Below are 14,472 nucleotides of genomic sequence, written 5' to 3' on the forward strand. Positions count from 1 at the left end.
ATCCACCAGGGACCGAAGGACAGCTGGCGGAGACACATTAAACCAAACACAGGCCTACTGACCCCGCCCTCAGGCCCCGTGCCCTGCCCCCCCCCCAGCGATGCTAATCGATGTAGCGCGGTCTGCTAACACACTAAATGCTTGTTTGTTAGCGGTTCTGCTGCTGACCCGGGTCCGAAAGCATTTCATTTATGAGTGGACCCAAAGCGGGTCTCAGAAACCACCCGACCCCCCCCCCCCAGACGGTCCAGGGCATCGACCCGAGGACACCTGTCTGGAATCCGTCCAGTCCGTTGTGATGTCTTAAATGTCTTAATTCATCTTAAACTTTATTGATGCCAGTCCGATGGACGGAGGGACAGAGACGGAGGGACAGACTCTCACACCGTCGTCTTCCCTTTCGGACGCCATCGGTCGGTTTCGCCGAGTCGCGCGGAGCAGACGTGGCGGCTGTTCACACGGACGGTTACTGCGGCCCAAGGCCTCGCGGGACGGCGAGCTTCACCAGCTGAACGCCAACGGGCCGAGGACGAGACGCTGCAGCGTCACGTGTGCAGACTGGCCTGTCCTCTGGAAGACAAACCGATGGACGCAAACGCAAACGCAAACGGAACGACACGCACGGCAGCGGTAAACCGGCACGTCCGGAGGAAGATGGAGGAACGTTCACGCTGCCGTTTCCTGGTTGATGCCGGAATGACGCAACACACAACCACACGCTATTCCTCTACGTTATTCCATCTCTGCTGGGGGGGGGGGGGGGTCTATTTGTCTCTGGGACAGACACCTGACTTGGTTTCGCTGCTGCTCGGAGCGGAAACATCAGCTGTGGACGCACAGAAGAAATAAAGACACGTATTCACACACCAAAGCGCTACGCTAAGCTAAGCTAAGCTAAGCTAAGCTAAAATACACCACACACGCTTCTGGACAGCATTGTATGTATGATTCAGTACACGAAAAGCTGCGCAGGCTGCCGACACGCGGACGTCACGTGAAAAACACGCTACCCATCAGCAAGGCCGAGGCCCGCAACCTGACTCGCCGTCACCGCGTCCTGATTGGACAGGCTGACGTCCCCGACGCCTTGACTCGGTGGCCAGACAGGCGAGCTCGGGTGAAGCACGGCGCTGAGGTCGTCAGTTGTCGGGACACAGAAAGCTGATGTCTTCAGTTGGTCTCCAGCTGGAAGCGGATCCAGTTTGTCCACTTGTCCACTGCACAATTTGATACGGGAGGGACGGCCGGACTAAACGGTTCTGTGGATTCATCATCAGCTCGTGTTTCAGCAACATCTGCAACAACCCGACCTCCAAGCGCACACACACACACACACTCGGGTCCGATCTGGTCCCGCTGACGGCCCCCCCATCCAGGGTCCTGTATCCAGCTCCGATGAGGACATCTGTCCTCGTGTGATCATTGATTCGTTTTTACGCTGGTCAGCAGATCACCGGCACCGTCAAAAGACACGAAATGAAATGCTGCACGCCACCATCGTCTCCTGCCCACTGTGCACACACACACGCACACACACACACACACACACACACGTGCAGCATCGGCGTCAGGTGTCGCGCGGACAGGAAGCAGAGGAAAGGTATTGATCAAGCGGGGGAGGCGATACTGACATCAATACTCAGCCCAGATGAGAGGATCAAAGACGATCTCACCCAGGATCTGACTTACAAGCTAACAAACCGCTAACGCGCTAACAGCGACGGTGTAAAGCTGCCACACACACACACACACACACACACACACGCTTTTTCCTGTGCTTGTGTGTGACTGTCAGCCTTAACAGTGTGTGGACAGTTAACGTCCAGCCCTGCAGCGTTTTCTCTTCTCTGAGCGCGTGTCAGTATCTGTGTGTGCGTTTGTGTGTGCGCGTGTGTGTGTGTGTGTGTGTGTGTGTGAGTGTGTGTGTGTGTGTGTGTGTACTCACCCATGCTGTTGGTGGAGCTGCACCACATCAGCAGGCAGCCGGTACACAACAGGTTCAGAGCCCCAAACAGCAGGATCCGCCAGGACTGAAAAGAGACGCAGGCTTAGAGACTGAAGGGCGCTCAACACCCGGGTCGGAAGACGGGTCGGAAGACGGGTCAGAAGACGGGTCAGAAGACGTCCTGAGGTCAGCGTGTTGTGTCAGAGGATCAGAGGCTTAACATGCTAACTGCAGCCTGGATCAGGCTAACATGCTAACTGCAGCCTGGATCAGGCTAACATGCTAACTGCAGCCTGGATCAGGCTAACATGCTAACTGCAGCCTGGATCAGGCTAACATGCTAACTGCAGCCTGGATCAGGCTAACATGCTAACTGCCGCCTGGATCAGGCTAACATGCTAACTGCAGCCTGGATCAGGCTAACATGCTAACTGCAGCCTGGATCAGGCTAACATGCTAACTGCAGCCTGGATCAGGCTAACATGCTAACTGCAGCCTGGATCAGGCTAACATGCTAACTGCCGCCTGGATCAGGCTAACATGCTAACTGCCGCCTGGATCAGGCTAACATGCTAACTGCAGCCTGGATCAGGCTAACATGCTAACTGCAGCCTGGATCAGGCTAACATGCTAACTGCAGCCTGGATCAGGTCAGTGCGGCGGCGGCTCAGGGGAAGGTCACAGAGAGGACACAAAGACGAAACCAGGCCGACCATCAGAAATGTCTGCAGCTAGCCTGGACCTGGACCTGGACCTGGACCTGGACCTGGACCTGGACCTGGACCTGGACCTGGACCTGGACGAGACCCCGGCAAGATCCGACTCCTGACCCAGGAGACTGGCACCGTAGGTACCTCCACCAAGGAGGCCGTGCGATTGATTCAGAAAACAGATGAAAACAGAACCTGCCATTTCCCAGAGGTGGTCCGAATTCAATGGTGATCTGGATCCGGATCAGGATCTGGATCTGGATCTGGATCTGGATCTGGATCTGGGAATGTTTCCCGAGGTTCTTCAACACTGTCGGATCAGACAGCTTTCGCCAGTCCGTCTTAGAACCTCCAGATGTTCTGCTGCTGGTGGAGGTTGGTTCTCTTGTTTCTACATTTGGGCTCAGTTTGCTCCAGTTAAGTGTGTGTGTGTGTGTGTGTGTGTGTGCGTGCGCGCTGTCACTTCCTGTTGGAGTCATACGGCGGGGTGGGGTGCTGTGAAATCTACAATTACTGTGGTGTGCTGTGTTATGACAGCAGAGGAGCGTCTGGTGAGGGACAGGCGAGGGAGACCCGGTGTGTGTGTTGGGGGGGGGGGGGGGGGGGGGGGCTATGTGTGCAAACAGAGAGACAGCACTTGGCCCAAAACATTTCCATCCCCCCCGCTCTCATCCCGTCGGCGCTGGAAGGCGGCTGCTAAATGTTGATGCTCTACTGCCCCCGTCTGTGTGTGTGCGTGTGTGGGGGGGGGGGGAGGGGGGCGGGGGGGGTAACAGCGGTCCAACACATTGAGGGTACATGTGACATTGGAGTGACAGCGCTGTGGTTCAGTCACCGGCCCCCTGCTGACGCCAGGCCTGATTACACATCATCAGGCAGCAAATGTACGTTACCACGGCGATCAGAGGTTTGACTCTGATTGGCCTCCGAGGCGGCGGGGATGAAGGACGGGACGCGAGTCTTCCTCAACCAGCCAGGAGTCAAACCTCGTCTCCGCCTCTCAAAATAACCCCCCTTACATAATGAATGTGGGGGAGGGGGGTCGTAGTAAACCAGTACGGCCACAGGGGGGCAGTGTGACCAGCAGCCCGGCAGCGATCAGCTGAAGGAGGACGTCAACACGAATCTGTGTGACTTCAGGACACACCAGGGCGTCCCAACATTCCCCCGTTTGATCCGTCTGTCCTCCAGGTCACGTGGGACGCTCGGTAATCCAATCCCAGGCTGAACGGGCCTCCGTGTGGTCAAAGTGGATTACAAAACAATCACACACACACACACGCACACACGCGCACACACGCACACACACACACACACACACGCACACACCAATCAAGTGTGTGTTGCCTTCGCGTTCACGGCTGCGTCCCACGGACGTTTTGTCACATATACTCCTCACAATAAGCGTCTGAGGACACGCCCCCGGGCAGAGAGAGGGGGGGGGGGGGGGGGGGACGCAGGCGTGACTCACCCGTCGATCAGAGGAGACCAGTCTGAGCTCCTGACTGAGCTTTCCAAAGATGGATCTGTGCGTCTTCCTGAAGGGATGGATGGTTCCCTGAGAGGTCAAACGCAGGAATCCAGTTCACTGGACGATAAAGCCTGTTCTACACCGCCACCAGGTGGTGGCTTTGTGTATTACACTGTCTGTCACAGATGATGAAAGTAAGTCCTTCTACATCAGTCTTCTTCAGGCGTTTTAAGCTACTTAAAACACATGCATGAGGATCACTTTAAGGTCAGTCGTCGTCAGTAAGTCATTCGTTGGAAACACTAAACTGCTCGAGTCCGTCTGAATGTGTGTTCCCTTCAAGGAGCGTGGGAAACCCCCCCGCCACACTCACCAGGATGAAAACGTCCTGCTCATGCTTCTTCCTGTGCAGGTGGAGATCTGTGGAGGGATGCAGGTACCACCATCAACACACAACACAGCCTGAAACGCGTCCTCTCCACGCACCAGAGGCCACGCCCGAACGACTCACCTGACTCCATCTAATTAGTATTATTATCATTCTACGCGGGTGTTTCGGCCCGTCTGAACTCATCAAACCGGTTTGCTCACGCTTGGCTCGGCGCTTCTTTTTGGTCTGGACTCTCGTGGATACGGTACGTTGACCACGTCTAATATTTTCCGGTGTAATCTGATTGATCTTTGTTCGGATGGGCTGCTTTTAAGTTTCTGTCTAAACACAGATCAGCTGTTTTTACATCAAACAGCTGACGATGAAATGTTGCAGATTTTTTTGAGACACTCAGAAGTGTTAAGACGTCAAACACGCTCTCATCTCTAAGATTTAAGATTTGGTTTGTTTAAGTGGCCTGTTTTACTTCATTTCTTCCTTCTTCTTCTTCTCTATTGATCAAACTGTCATCGGAAACAGACCATGATGATGATGATGATGATGAAGATCGATGCTGTTCTAAATCAATAATAGTATTCAGGATGGGCACTTTAGACCGCTGGTCGCTTTAACAGTCACGTGACCGTATAATTTATGCACACTGGGACATATTAAATGTGGAATTTATATTTGTATTTATTTTCTAATACAAAGTTTTGAACGACTTATTTTCCGGTTAGCTTCGTTTTTATTTGGCCAATCACAAACCCGGAAGCGAGCAGCGCCGCCGGTCCAACCGGGTCCATCGCCGTGTTGTTAGCTGTTAGCTGTTAGCCGTTAGCCGTTAGCCGTTAGCATAACAAACCTGAATCGTTAATGACGTCCACCGACACCATGTCCGGTTTATCCAGCGGTCCAACCTTCCTCTCCGTCACGCCGGACGGCACCACGTCCGGCTTCGGGCCGAACTTTCTGGGGTAAAAGTCCCCGACATTGTGGTAGGATAGACCCGAGGACGTGGACATCACTCCCTGCATCGCTTTTTCCGCCCCGCCTTCTTCTTCTTCTTCTTCTTCTACTTGTTCTCGGCGTCTGGTGCGCTTTACCGCCGCCCAGTGAACTGGACTGTGGCTGGTTCTCGGTCTGCCTGCCTGTCTCTCTGTTTTTCTGTCTCTCTGTCTGTCTGTCTGTCTCTCTATCTGTCTGCCTGCCTGTCTGTCTCTCTGCCTGTCTGTCTCTCTGTCTGTCTGTCTCTCTGTCTGTCTGTCTGCCTGTCTGTCTGTCTGTCTGCCTGTCTGTCTCTCTGTTTTTCTGTCTCTCTGTCTGTCTGTCTGTCTCTCTATCTGTCTGCCTGCCTGTCTGTCTCTCTGCCTGTCTGTCTCTCTGTCTGCCTGTCTGTCTCTCTGTTTTTCTGTCTCTCTGTCTGTCTGTCTGTCTCTCTATCTGTCTGCCTGCCTGTCTGTCTCTCTGCCTGTCTGTCTCTCTGTCTGTCTGTCTGTCTCTCTGTCTGTCTGTCTCTCTGTCTGTCTGTCTGCCTGTCTGTCTGTCTCTCTGTCTCTCTGTCTGTCTGTCTGTCTGTCTGCCTGTTAGCGGCTCTCACTTTGACATTTTTATTAACATTGCTTTAAATGGAGCTTCAAAATGTGTTCCTCTATATCTCGGTTGATTGTTGACAGATGTTTATGGAATTTGACTCACTCATGTAGGATGGGGGTCTCTGCCTCACCACCAAACTTCATCCGGATCGGATCCGGATTGCGGTTATTATCTAGACACGAGCGTACACCTTCGTTTGGGCCTGCTGTGGATTTCGTATTAGAGAGAGAGATTTCTAACGAGCGTCGTCTCAAAGCCGAGTCGATTCCACATCGGAGCAGGTCAACGGATTTGTCCTATCTTTAATACCTGAGGAAACAGATCCAGTTGAAAAAGGGGGTACATTTTCACGACCCTTTCAATAATATCTTGCTTATTTACCTCCATTAAGGAGGTTCTGTTGTCGGACAATAATCTTTGGTGTAAATAAACTATAGAGAGGCCGAGGGGCTCGGCGGAGGTCTGTTTCTCATTGAAAGAAAGCTCCTTTACTTTCTCTGTTCCTTTCATAATGTCGGACTTTGTTCTGCTTCCGTGTGCAACAGGCGCCTCCCGCTTTTGCCACGCCCCCTTTTTTCCACTACACCCCTCCTCTCCGTGTCACCTGCAGGGCAGCGGTGTTTGTGTCTCGACCTGGATCAGGATGGCTGCCCAGTCCATGCGTGATAAGATAACGGCCACTCTTCAAAGGGCCGGTGAACTCCGCGATGAGGAGAAGCTGCACAGGTACAACGGGGTGCTCTACCCAACCATCTTGTGCCCCGAGCAACACCTGAAGGATCTGGGCCACACCAAGGCCAGAGAGGATGACGTCATGCTGGCGGCGTATCCCAAATCTGGTGAGTAAATGAAGCTCCCGCTTCCTCTTCCTACGAGGCGTTACTGGCGTCCGGAGCCCAAATGTCGAACTGACGTGCCTAAAGCTGCGCCTCGGATCGACGGGCGAAGCTGGGCGGGACGCACCCGCCTGTGCGGGTTCTCTGTCATCCAGGTGGAGGTATCAACTGGACCTGTTCGCGTTTCAGTTCTGAGCGACTGAAGCAAAGGACAGAAACCACCAGGTCATTAGCATCCATGAGGTGAAGGGTCATTCCCCCCCCCACGCCCCCACCCTCAGGTGAGCTGAGCTGTGGGTGGAGGTTGTGGATTTATGAGGCAGAGGTCAGCAACATTCAAAGCAGTTTTCAGCAGTGTGTGAAACTTTGGGAGAATATTTAAACCAGATTGTTCATGGTTACGCAACCGGTTCAGGTCCAGAGCTCCGCCCCGTTAGTCGTGCTGCTGGGGGGGGGGGGGGGCGCTCGCCGTTAACGCTTGGTGTGTCCGCAGGCTTCAACTGGATGGTGGGCGTGCTGAAGAACGTCATCGCAGAGGCCACGGCCACAAAAGTGGTGAATGAGATTCCGCCGCTGATGGAGTTTCTTAGTCCAGAAGACATGAAGGTATAGTCACTGCATCCTCACAGCTGGGGGGGGACGACGACAGGAGGGACAGCTGCTGGCTGAGGACCAGTTAGGTTTGAGCAGATTTACCGGGTGCTCCAAAGGACAGGTTCCTGATCCAGGTTCAACTCACCTGCTGAGGACAAAGGGCACAAACGCCCCCCCCCCCCCCCTCCCCTCCGCTTTTACTGCTGCTTCGGATGTTTATTGGTCGGCCGTACAGTGACTGATAAGATAAGAACGATGATTAAATGTGCATGCTAGCGTCTCGCTGACCACTCCCTTCCCTTCAGATGATGGACCAGGCTCCGTCTCCGAGGTTAGTGGGGACTCACATGCACCCCGACCGCATCCCCGGCTCCTTCTACGCAAAGAAAACGAAAGTAAGTTCAGAAAGTCTGCCGTGCGACTCGTGCCTCGTCGTTCCTCGACTCTCTACGGCTAACAGACGTCTCTCTGTTCTGCTGCTTGAGCAGATTCTCGTGATCTTCAGGAACCCCAAAGATATGTTGGTCTCTTACTATCATTTCCACAACAACAACCTGATCCTGCCATCCGGACAGTCCTGGGACACTTTCTTCTCCAAATTCCTGAGTGGGGATGGTGAGAAACACGCCGCGTGTCGGGGTTTACGGCCGGGGGCAGTTTGTTCGTCCTCTCCTTGTGTCTTTGATCATTTCTTCTAGATGTCTTCAACGTAGACAAACTGCTCTTAATTGTGACTCGTATGCGCATGTCACCGTGAAATTCTAAATGAAGTCAAAGCACCCGCGACAGGCGACGGATAATAAAGAAAACGTCAGAAATGTGTGACGTTTAAGTCTCAGACGTCCAACATCAGAAGATCAGACTCACCTGGCTTCAAAGAGAATGGAGAAGGACTCTGATTGGATGAGTCCATGTTAAAACACACCTATGAATAATTAAGGCTCTAAATACCCGCTTGCCTTTTTATGTTCACAGATTATTTTCCGTTGAAGCAGAAGAAGCAAGTTTAACGCATTAAAATCATTTTAATCTTAGTCGTCGTTATTTTGAGATTCGAACTCGACGTTTGATTCTGAATTCAGCTCGGAACGCAGATTTGACGTAAATCCCCCCCCCCCCCCGTGCTGATGTGTGCAGTCGCCTGGGGGTCGTACTTTGACTACGTTCTGGCCTGGGAGGGGAGGATGGACGACCCCAGCATCAAGGTCGTCACCTATGAAGAGTTAACGCAGGTAGATGACGTGTTCAAAATGAGATTTAAATGAAGCCGAACCCGACCCTTCCCTGCACCAAGGTCCAAACAAAGGATCATGGGTGATCACATGACCTCCAGGGCCATTCCACGTGCTTCTTGGTTTCATCGGCGTTGACCTTGAACTCGTTTTCTCCCATTGAGGCAGGCGATGGGAGAAAACAAACGCATCATCCGTCTGTTCTGCAGGACCCGAGTCGGGGGATCCGTGACATCGGCGCCTTCTTTGGCCTGACGCTCACGGAGGCTCAAGTCCAAAAGGTCACTGCGGCGACGACCTTCGAAGCCATGAAGAAGAACTCGGACGAGACGCACCCCACGATCGGGAACGTCATCTTTAGAAAAGGTACGCCGGAGACTTTATGTCGTTTCCCCATCATGGCCGCCATGTAGGACCAGGAGGAGGGTCTCGACCCGCTCAAGACCGCCACGTAGAACCAGGAGCGGGTCTCGACCCGCTCGACACCGACACGTAGAACCAGGAGCGGGTCTCGACCCGCTCAAGACCGACACGTCGAACCAGGAGCGGGTCTCGACCCGCTCAAGACCGACACGTCGAACCAGGAGTGGGTCTCGACCCGATCTTCTTGGAACGTCCCTGGACTTTCCTGCTCCGTCATGAAACAGCAACGCTCTCATGAACATGAACTTCAGTGCTGCTGAATGAAAATGATCATTTTTCGATGTCGAAGCTCCTTTTTCGGGGGGGGGGGGCGACTAAATTTCCCCCGTTTGTCTGCGAGCAGGCGTGGTGGGAGACTGGAGGACACACTTCACCCCAGAACAAAGCCAAGAGATGGACGACGCGTTCAACAAACGACTGGCGGGAACCAGGCTGGGAGCCAAACTGGACTACCAGAAGCACTGCCAGTAGGACGGCGTGTGAGCCTGTGAGCCTGAGCTCAGGGAAAAGAGAAAGAAGGGATCCAAAGAAGAAGTGCGTTATGGACGACATCCAACAGCGTTGAGCGAACCTTTACGTCTCTCTGGATGAGTCAAAACGATCAATAAATCAATAAACACGAATGTCTGTGCTTTTACGTTCTTACCTGAGGTTGACCGACGCAGCGAAACATGAGAACGAGACGTGGGACAAACGTCTGAAGTGACATTTAGCAGTTTAATACAGCGGATGTTGGAACTCTCTCCTCTGCATTCTCGCTCGCTCGCTGTGACTCCTCAGAGGAAGAGGACTCCAGCAGCATCAAAGTGCATTTACATGAAGGTAACCACGGATATGAATGGGAACATCAAAGGAAATCGGAAATGTCCTCAGACCAGAGCGGGTTCAGTTCATGTTGCTCACAGGTAAGATACCTTCTCAAAATGTAACTCTGGTGTAATTATTCACGTTTGACTCGTCTTTATTTCATCAGTAATCAGAGATTACGTTAAAACACCTGAAGAAGCAGGAGACTCGTCAACGTTAAATTCACTTCCGTGCTGCATTGACGACGTGACCGACGTCAAAGAGCGAATCCTCGCCCTTTATTGTGAAAATCCACAAAGGAAGTGGCGCCTTCCTGAACTTTAAAGGGGCAAACCGGATGTGGTGTCGCTGCTGCTGCTGGCTAGCTAGCTCGTCCCCGCTGTGCGCGTCATGTGAATGAAGGAATGACGTCATAGCGCCGCTCCCCGTGTCCCACCGCGACATGACACCGTGATTGATTAACGGGGCACCGGCTGATTTAACCGCCGTTAAACCTCGTCCGGTAAGAGACGCGTTTGTTTGTCCCTGCTAGCTAGCGTTAGCCAGTAGCAGGCGGCTAGCAGGCGGCTAACGGGGCTAACGGGGCTAACACGCGTTTATTGGTGGGAGAAATTACGCGAGCATCGAAGAGAAGTCGTCAAAGTTAAACTACTCGGAGTGCATGTTAATCTGACGTGTATAAATACAGCATAAATATGTGCGTTTACCTGCTGGGGGTCACCTGCGGTCATCCCGTCTGTCCTGTTTGCCTTTTACGTGGCTCGAATACGATTTAGATCAGGAGGAATAATTTAAAGCAAATTGATCAGTTACGTGTAATATCTGAAATCAGGCTTGATTTTAATTAGTAATCACTCAATATTCTGTCACAACCAGCTTCCTGTTGGATTTAGGTTATAATCAGTGAGTAACAGCTGTAATAACGCAAGCTTACATTCTGTGGTTCTAATATTCAGTAATCATAACGTCCAAACCTGCTAATGATTTGCTTGATGACGTCATGAATCTACGGTACTTAGATCGACCCTCCAGACGTATTTATTTCTGTGTGCAGGACGATGCAGCAGAAGTTCTGTTCCAGAGGTTCTGCTTCTTCGCTGTCAGAGAGGCACGTCCCGGCCTGTGGCGCCGCCGCCGCCCCCTGTGACCCCCCCCGATGCGGCGAGCAGCGGCACTTCCACCGCCTGGCCTCGCTCCGTGCCCACCTGGAGTATCGCCACTCCTCCCGCCCATCGGACGCCGCTGCTGGCGGTTTCAGCATCACCGGAAAACTCCCCAGCCTGGCGACGGCGTCGTTCCCCTGGCATGACATGAGCCTCCCGACCCGCAGGGGGCAGCCTAGTGCAGGGCGGCTGCCTCACATGCGCTCCCTGAGCGACAGCAGAGACGGCGGGCACCTCCTCCCGTCCTACGGCGCCGTCAGGAGGCGGAGCCAGAGCGTCGGGGTCGGGACGGAGGCGGCAGAGGAGGAGGAGGAAGAGGAGGAAGAGGGTGACCGGTGTACACATGAGCAGGACGCCAAAGCGTCCACGAGAGAGTTCAACCACCATCACTTCCTGTTTCCTCCTCTTGGCCCCCCCTTTGACCCGGAACCGGACCCGGACCCGGACCCGGATCTGGGCGCGGTCGGTGCGTTCGAGTTGCTTTCCTTTCAGGGCGGAGTTTTAATGCGACCAAACATGGCCGACCTAAACGTTTGTCTTCCTGCGCCGCGCGCTGTAGAGCAGGAGCCGTACGGCGGCGTGGAGACGGCATCCGCCGCGGTCCGCCGGCGGCTCGCCGGCGTCCTGCGGGCGGCCGACGGCACCATGCGGCGCCGGCTGGCTACGGTCAGCACCGAGCTGGCCCAGACCGACACCGAGCTGCTGTGTGAGCGCGCCCACTCCCGGCACCTGGCCCAGGAGAGACAGGAAGTGGCGGACAGGGAGCGCTCGCTGAGCCGGCAGGTGGACATCGCCGTCATGGTGATCGCCGCCTTGAGGGAGCAGCTCAACGCCTCCGAGAACGAGCTGGAGCGGCGAGAGAGGTAAAGGGAACGCCAGCGGGGAGAACCGGGCCGGGCCGGGACCGGGCCCCCCCCCCTCCGGTCCTCGTGGACCGAGCCCCCCCCCCTCCGGTCCTCTGATCGTGGACGTCTTCTCCTCCAGGGAGGTGATAACCATCCAGAAGTTTCTGGAGGCGGCGGCCCGGCAGGAGACGAGCGGGAAAGTTCGGATCCAGAACTTCATCGAGAATCTGCTGAGACGCATCACGCTGGCCGAGAGACTGGTGGAGTATTACCATGGCAACGGCAGCCCGCGGCAGCGCCAGCACTACCAGGTACCAGGTGATTGGTTGGTTGGTTGGTTGATTGATTGATTGATTGATTGATCGATTGATCGATTGATTGATTGATTGACTGGCAGGCCGTGTTTCTGGGCCCAGACGTCTGTCCTCAGAGGAGACATCGGATCTCTCAGATCTTTTTGTTTGTTTGTGTATTTTGCATTTTTAGAATAATTTCATAAATACTAGTAAACAATAACAAATATTTACTTTGTGACTCTTCAGTTAAACTAAAAAATAATCAATATACCTTTTCTAAACATTTATGTTTACCATTTTGAATTTGGAAGGTCAGCTAGAGGTCAGATAGAGGTCAGATAGAGGTCAGATGGAGGTCAGATGGTGATATTAATAGTAACAGTTTCAACTTTGTGGTCGGACCATTTTTTTCTTGAACACCAAACATAAACGTTTGTATTTGTGCGATTTTGGTAAACATGACCTGACCTTTGACCTTTTCTGCATCTTTCTCAGCAGTCAGCTGATTCCAGACCTCACAGGATCACTAAAAGCAGGTGAGTTTCTCCTGGGGGGGGGCTGATCCTGGAATCACCGTGACTGTTGTCTATGCCCCGTCTGCAGGTCAGCGGGAGGTCAGCTCTCTGGCCTCCATGACAACAGAAGCCACGCCTCCCACCACGGGGCGGGCGGAGAACGGGAGCGGGAGCACCGGGAGCACCGGGAGCACCGGGAGCGGCTGGCCCGGTCGTCCAGGCTGTTCTGCCGACCGGAACACCGAGACGACATCTGGAACCCGCAGCGGCGCCGCTCCGCCGGGTACGAGGCGTAGAACCGTAGGAGGGGTCCGAGGGGGCGCCCCGGGACCCGGTCCAGTGTGCCCCCCCCCCCCATGGAAAAGAAACGAGTCCTCCTCCCGTTCGGTCCGGTACCTTCATTCAGCTGGAGGAGAGATCGGACCAGGCAGACCCGATTCTGCCTCGTCGTTAAATGGTAATCACGTTTATTGAACGCGTCAACGGATCCAGATCATGAACATTTTGAAACCCGACTCATCGCGGAGAAGAATGTAGATGTGACAGACGGTCTTTGCTGTCGTTGGGTTCTCGATAGATCTTTTGTATACGAAGCTATTGTGTTGTGAAGTGGAAATATTCGTCTTGCGGTACTTCAGCTCGTGAACCTGGATCACAGGACGCGTTCGTGTTTCACTCGAGTCCGGCTGGAGACGCGTGCTGGGTGGAGGTCTTAGTCCCGGGATCCAGTCCCTCTGGTTCTGGGACGGCTTTACCAAAGAGAAGCAGCGGAACGTTAGCATCGGAGATTCCTCAAATAGCATCCTGTGATGTGGTGTTGAGAGTAGGAGGGGTTAAATGTGACCTGTGTGGGGGGGGGGAGGGGGGGCATGAAGCAGCCCTGCTATGACTACATATGTAGCTCTTGTGTTAGCGTGACAGCATGCTTCATATGTAGCAACAACAAAAAAAGCCAGGTACTTCTAAACACCGTCATCGTGTACTAGTGTGTGTACTAGTGTGTGTACTAGCGGGTGTACTAGTGTGTGTACTAGTGTGTACTTCTGAAGCTTCGGCAGTGTCGGAGTTCACGTGGAGAGAACGTTGTACTGGACAATCGGCAGGATTCACGCACAGGTCTGCGAGACGAACCGGCGCGTGGCGGGGTGGGCGGAGCCAGCGTTAGCCTGCGAAGCTACTAGCTAGCGATCAAGCGAGCTTCGCGTGCCGTGAGAAACGTTGTCGTGTTTGTCCGTTGGGATTTCATCAGCAAACGTGATCTCCGGTTTCGTGCCTTCACTTTTCTGAGTCTGTGTAACACTGTGAATCCTTTTCATGTTGAAACGTGTGAAGATTAAAGGACAAACTCGTCACCATGGTTACGCTTCTGCGTCGTTCTTCTGCTGGCGTCCATTTTCTTATGAACGTCTGCAATTTATCTTCAGACCGGTAATGTAGACCCTTCTGGTGCTGATCCAGATCACCGTGTGGGACGGTGTGGATCCAGTTGGGGGGTGGGGGGGGGGCTGCTCTCTGATGACTGGATTAGGGCTCAGCGTGGGTCGAAGGGGGATGTTTTAGTTTAGAGCTCGACCCGGAAGTAAAGGTAAGAAAAGAGAAAGAATAGATCCATCAAAGATAGAGAGAGAGAGGAAAGCAGGAAATCCGCACCGCGTCGCAAGGTGGCGGT

The 14,472-nt window shown here is 53.7% G+C and overlaps 3 protein-coding genes across 3 annotated transcripts in view; 2 read left to right on the forward strand and 1 right to left on the reverse strand.

The window, feature by feature from the left end:
* slc30a6 (solute carrier family 30 member 6) overlaps positions 1-5,538 on the reverse strand; it is an 11,109-nt gene extending 5,571 nt beyond the window's left edge. Inside the window, exons 1-5 of the mRNA XM_068740964.1 lie at positions 5,362-5,538; positions 4,500-4,546; positions 4,127-4,213; positions 1,946-2,030; positions 1,011-1,185 (exon numbers count right to left, since the gene is read on the reverse strand). Of these exons, the coding sequence (XP_068597065.1) occupies positions 1,011-1,185; positions 1,946-2,030; positions 4,127-4,213; positions 4,500-4,546; positions 5,362-5,533 (566 nt within the window). The 5' untranslated portion in view covers positions 5,534-5,538. The remainder of the gene's footprint in view (positions 1-1,010; positions 1,186-1,945; positions 2,031-4,126; positions 4,214-4,499; positions 4,547-5,361) is intronic.
* sult6b1 (sulfotransferase family, cytosolic, 6b, member 1) lies at positions 5,445-9,739 on the forward strand. The gene is made up of 8 exons (XM_068741018.1): positions 5,445-5,494; positions 6,703-6,931; positions 7,422-7,534; positions 7,828-7,917; positions 8,011-8,137; positions 8,660-8,754; positions 8,964-9,120; positions 9,521-9,739. Exons 2-8 carry the CDS (start codon positions 6,736-6,738, stop codon positions 9,646-9,648), a joined length of 906 nt encoding a protein of 301 aa, XP_068597119.1. The 5' UTR covers positions 5,445-5,494; positions 6,703-6,735; the 3' UTR covers positions 9,649-9,739.
* Positions 9,740-10,333: 594 nt separating this feature from the next.
* znf365 (zinc finger protein 365) lies at positions 10,334-14,154 on the forward strand. The gene is made up of 6 exons (XM_068741390.1): positions 10,334-10,486; positions 11,039-11,613; positions 11,707-12,010; positions 12,132-12,303; positions 12,784-12,824; positions 12,892-14,154. Exons 2-6 carry the CDS (start codon positions 11,043-11,045, stop codon positions 13,097-13,099), a joined length of 1,296 nt encoding a protein of 431 aa, XP_068597491.1. The 5' UTR covers positions 10,334-10,486; positions 11,039-11,042; the 3' UTR covers positions 13,100-14,154.
* The last annotated feature ends 318 nt before the right edge of the window (positions 14,155-14,472 follow it).

This window comes from Brachionichthys hirsutus, chromosome 7, assembly GCF_040956055.1.
Source record: "Brachionichthys hirsutus isolate HB-005 chromosome 7, CSIRO-AGI_Bhir_v1, whole genome shotgun sequence".
Classification (NCBI taxonomy): domain Eukaryota; kingdom Metazoa; phylum Chordata; class Actinopteri; order Lophiiformes; family Brachionichthyidae; genus Brachionichthys; species Brachionichthys hirsutus.

Excerpts from the sequence above, each read along its gene's own strand:
- sult6b1 (XM_068741018.1), top strand. The coding sequence starts at position 6,736 with ATGGCTGCCCAGTCCATGCGTGATAAGATAACGGCCACTCTTCAAAGG. Across the intron at positions 8,138-8,659 it reads CAAATTCCTGAGTGGGGATG|TCGCCTGGGGGTCGTACTTT; the intron begins GTGAGAAACACG and ends TGATGTGTGCAG. Across the intron at positions 9,121-9,520 it reads GAACGTCATCTTTAGAAAAG|GCGTGGTGGGAGACTGGAGG; the intron begins GTACGCCGGAGA and ends GTCTGCGAGCAG.
- znf365 (XM_068741390.1), top strand. The coding sequence starts at position 11,043 with ATGCAGCAGAAGTTCTGTTCCAGAGGTTCTGCTTCTTCGCTGTCAGAG. Across the intron at positions 12,304-12,783 it reads GGCAGCGCCAGCACTACCAG|CAGTCAGCTGATTCCAGACC; the intron begins GTACCAGGTGAT and ends CATCTTTCTCAG. Across the intron at positions 12,825-12,891 it reads CACAGGATCACTAAAAGCAG|GTCAGCGGGAGGTCAGCTCT; the intron begins GTGAGTTTCTCC and ends CCCCGTCTGCAG.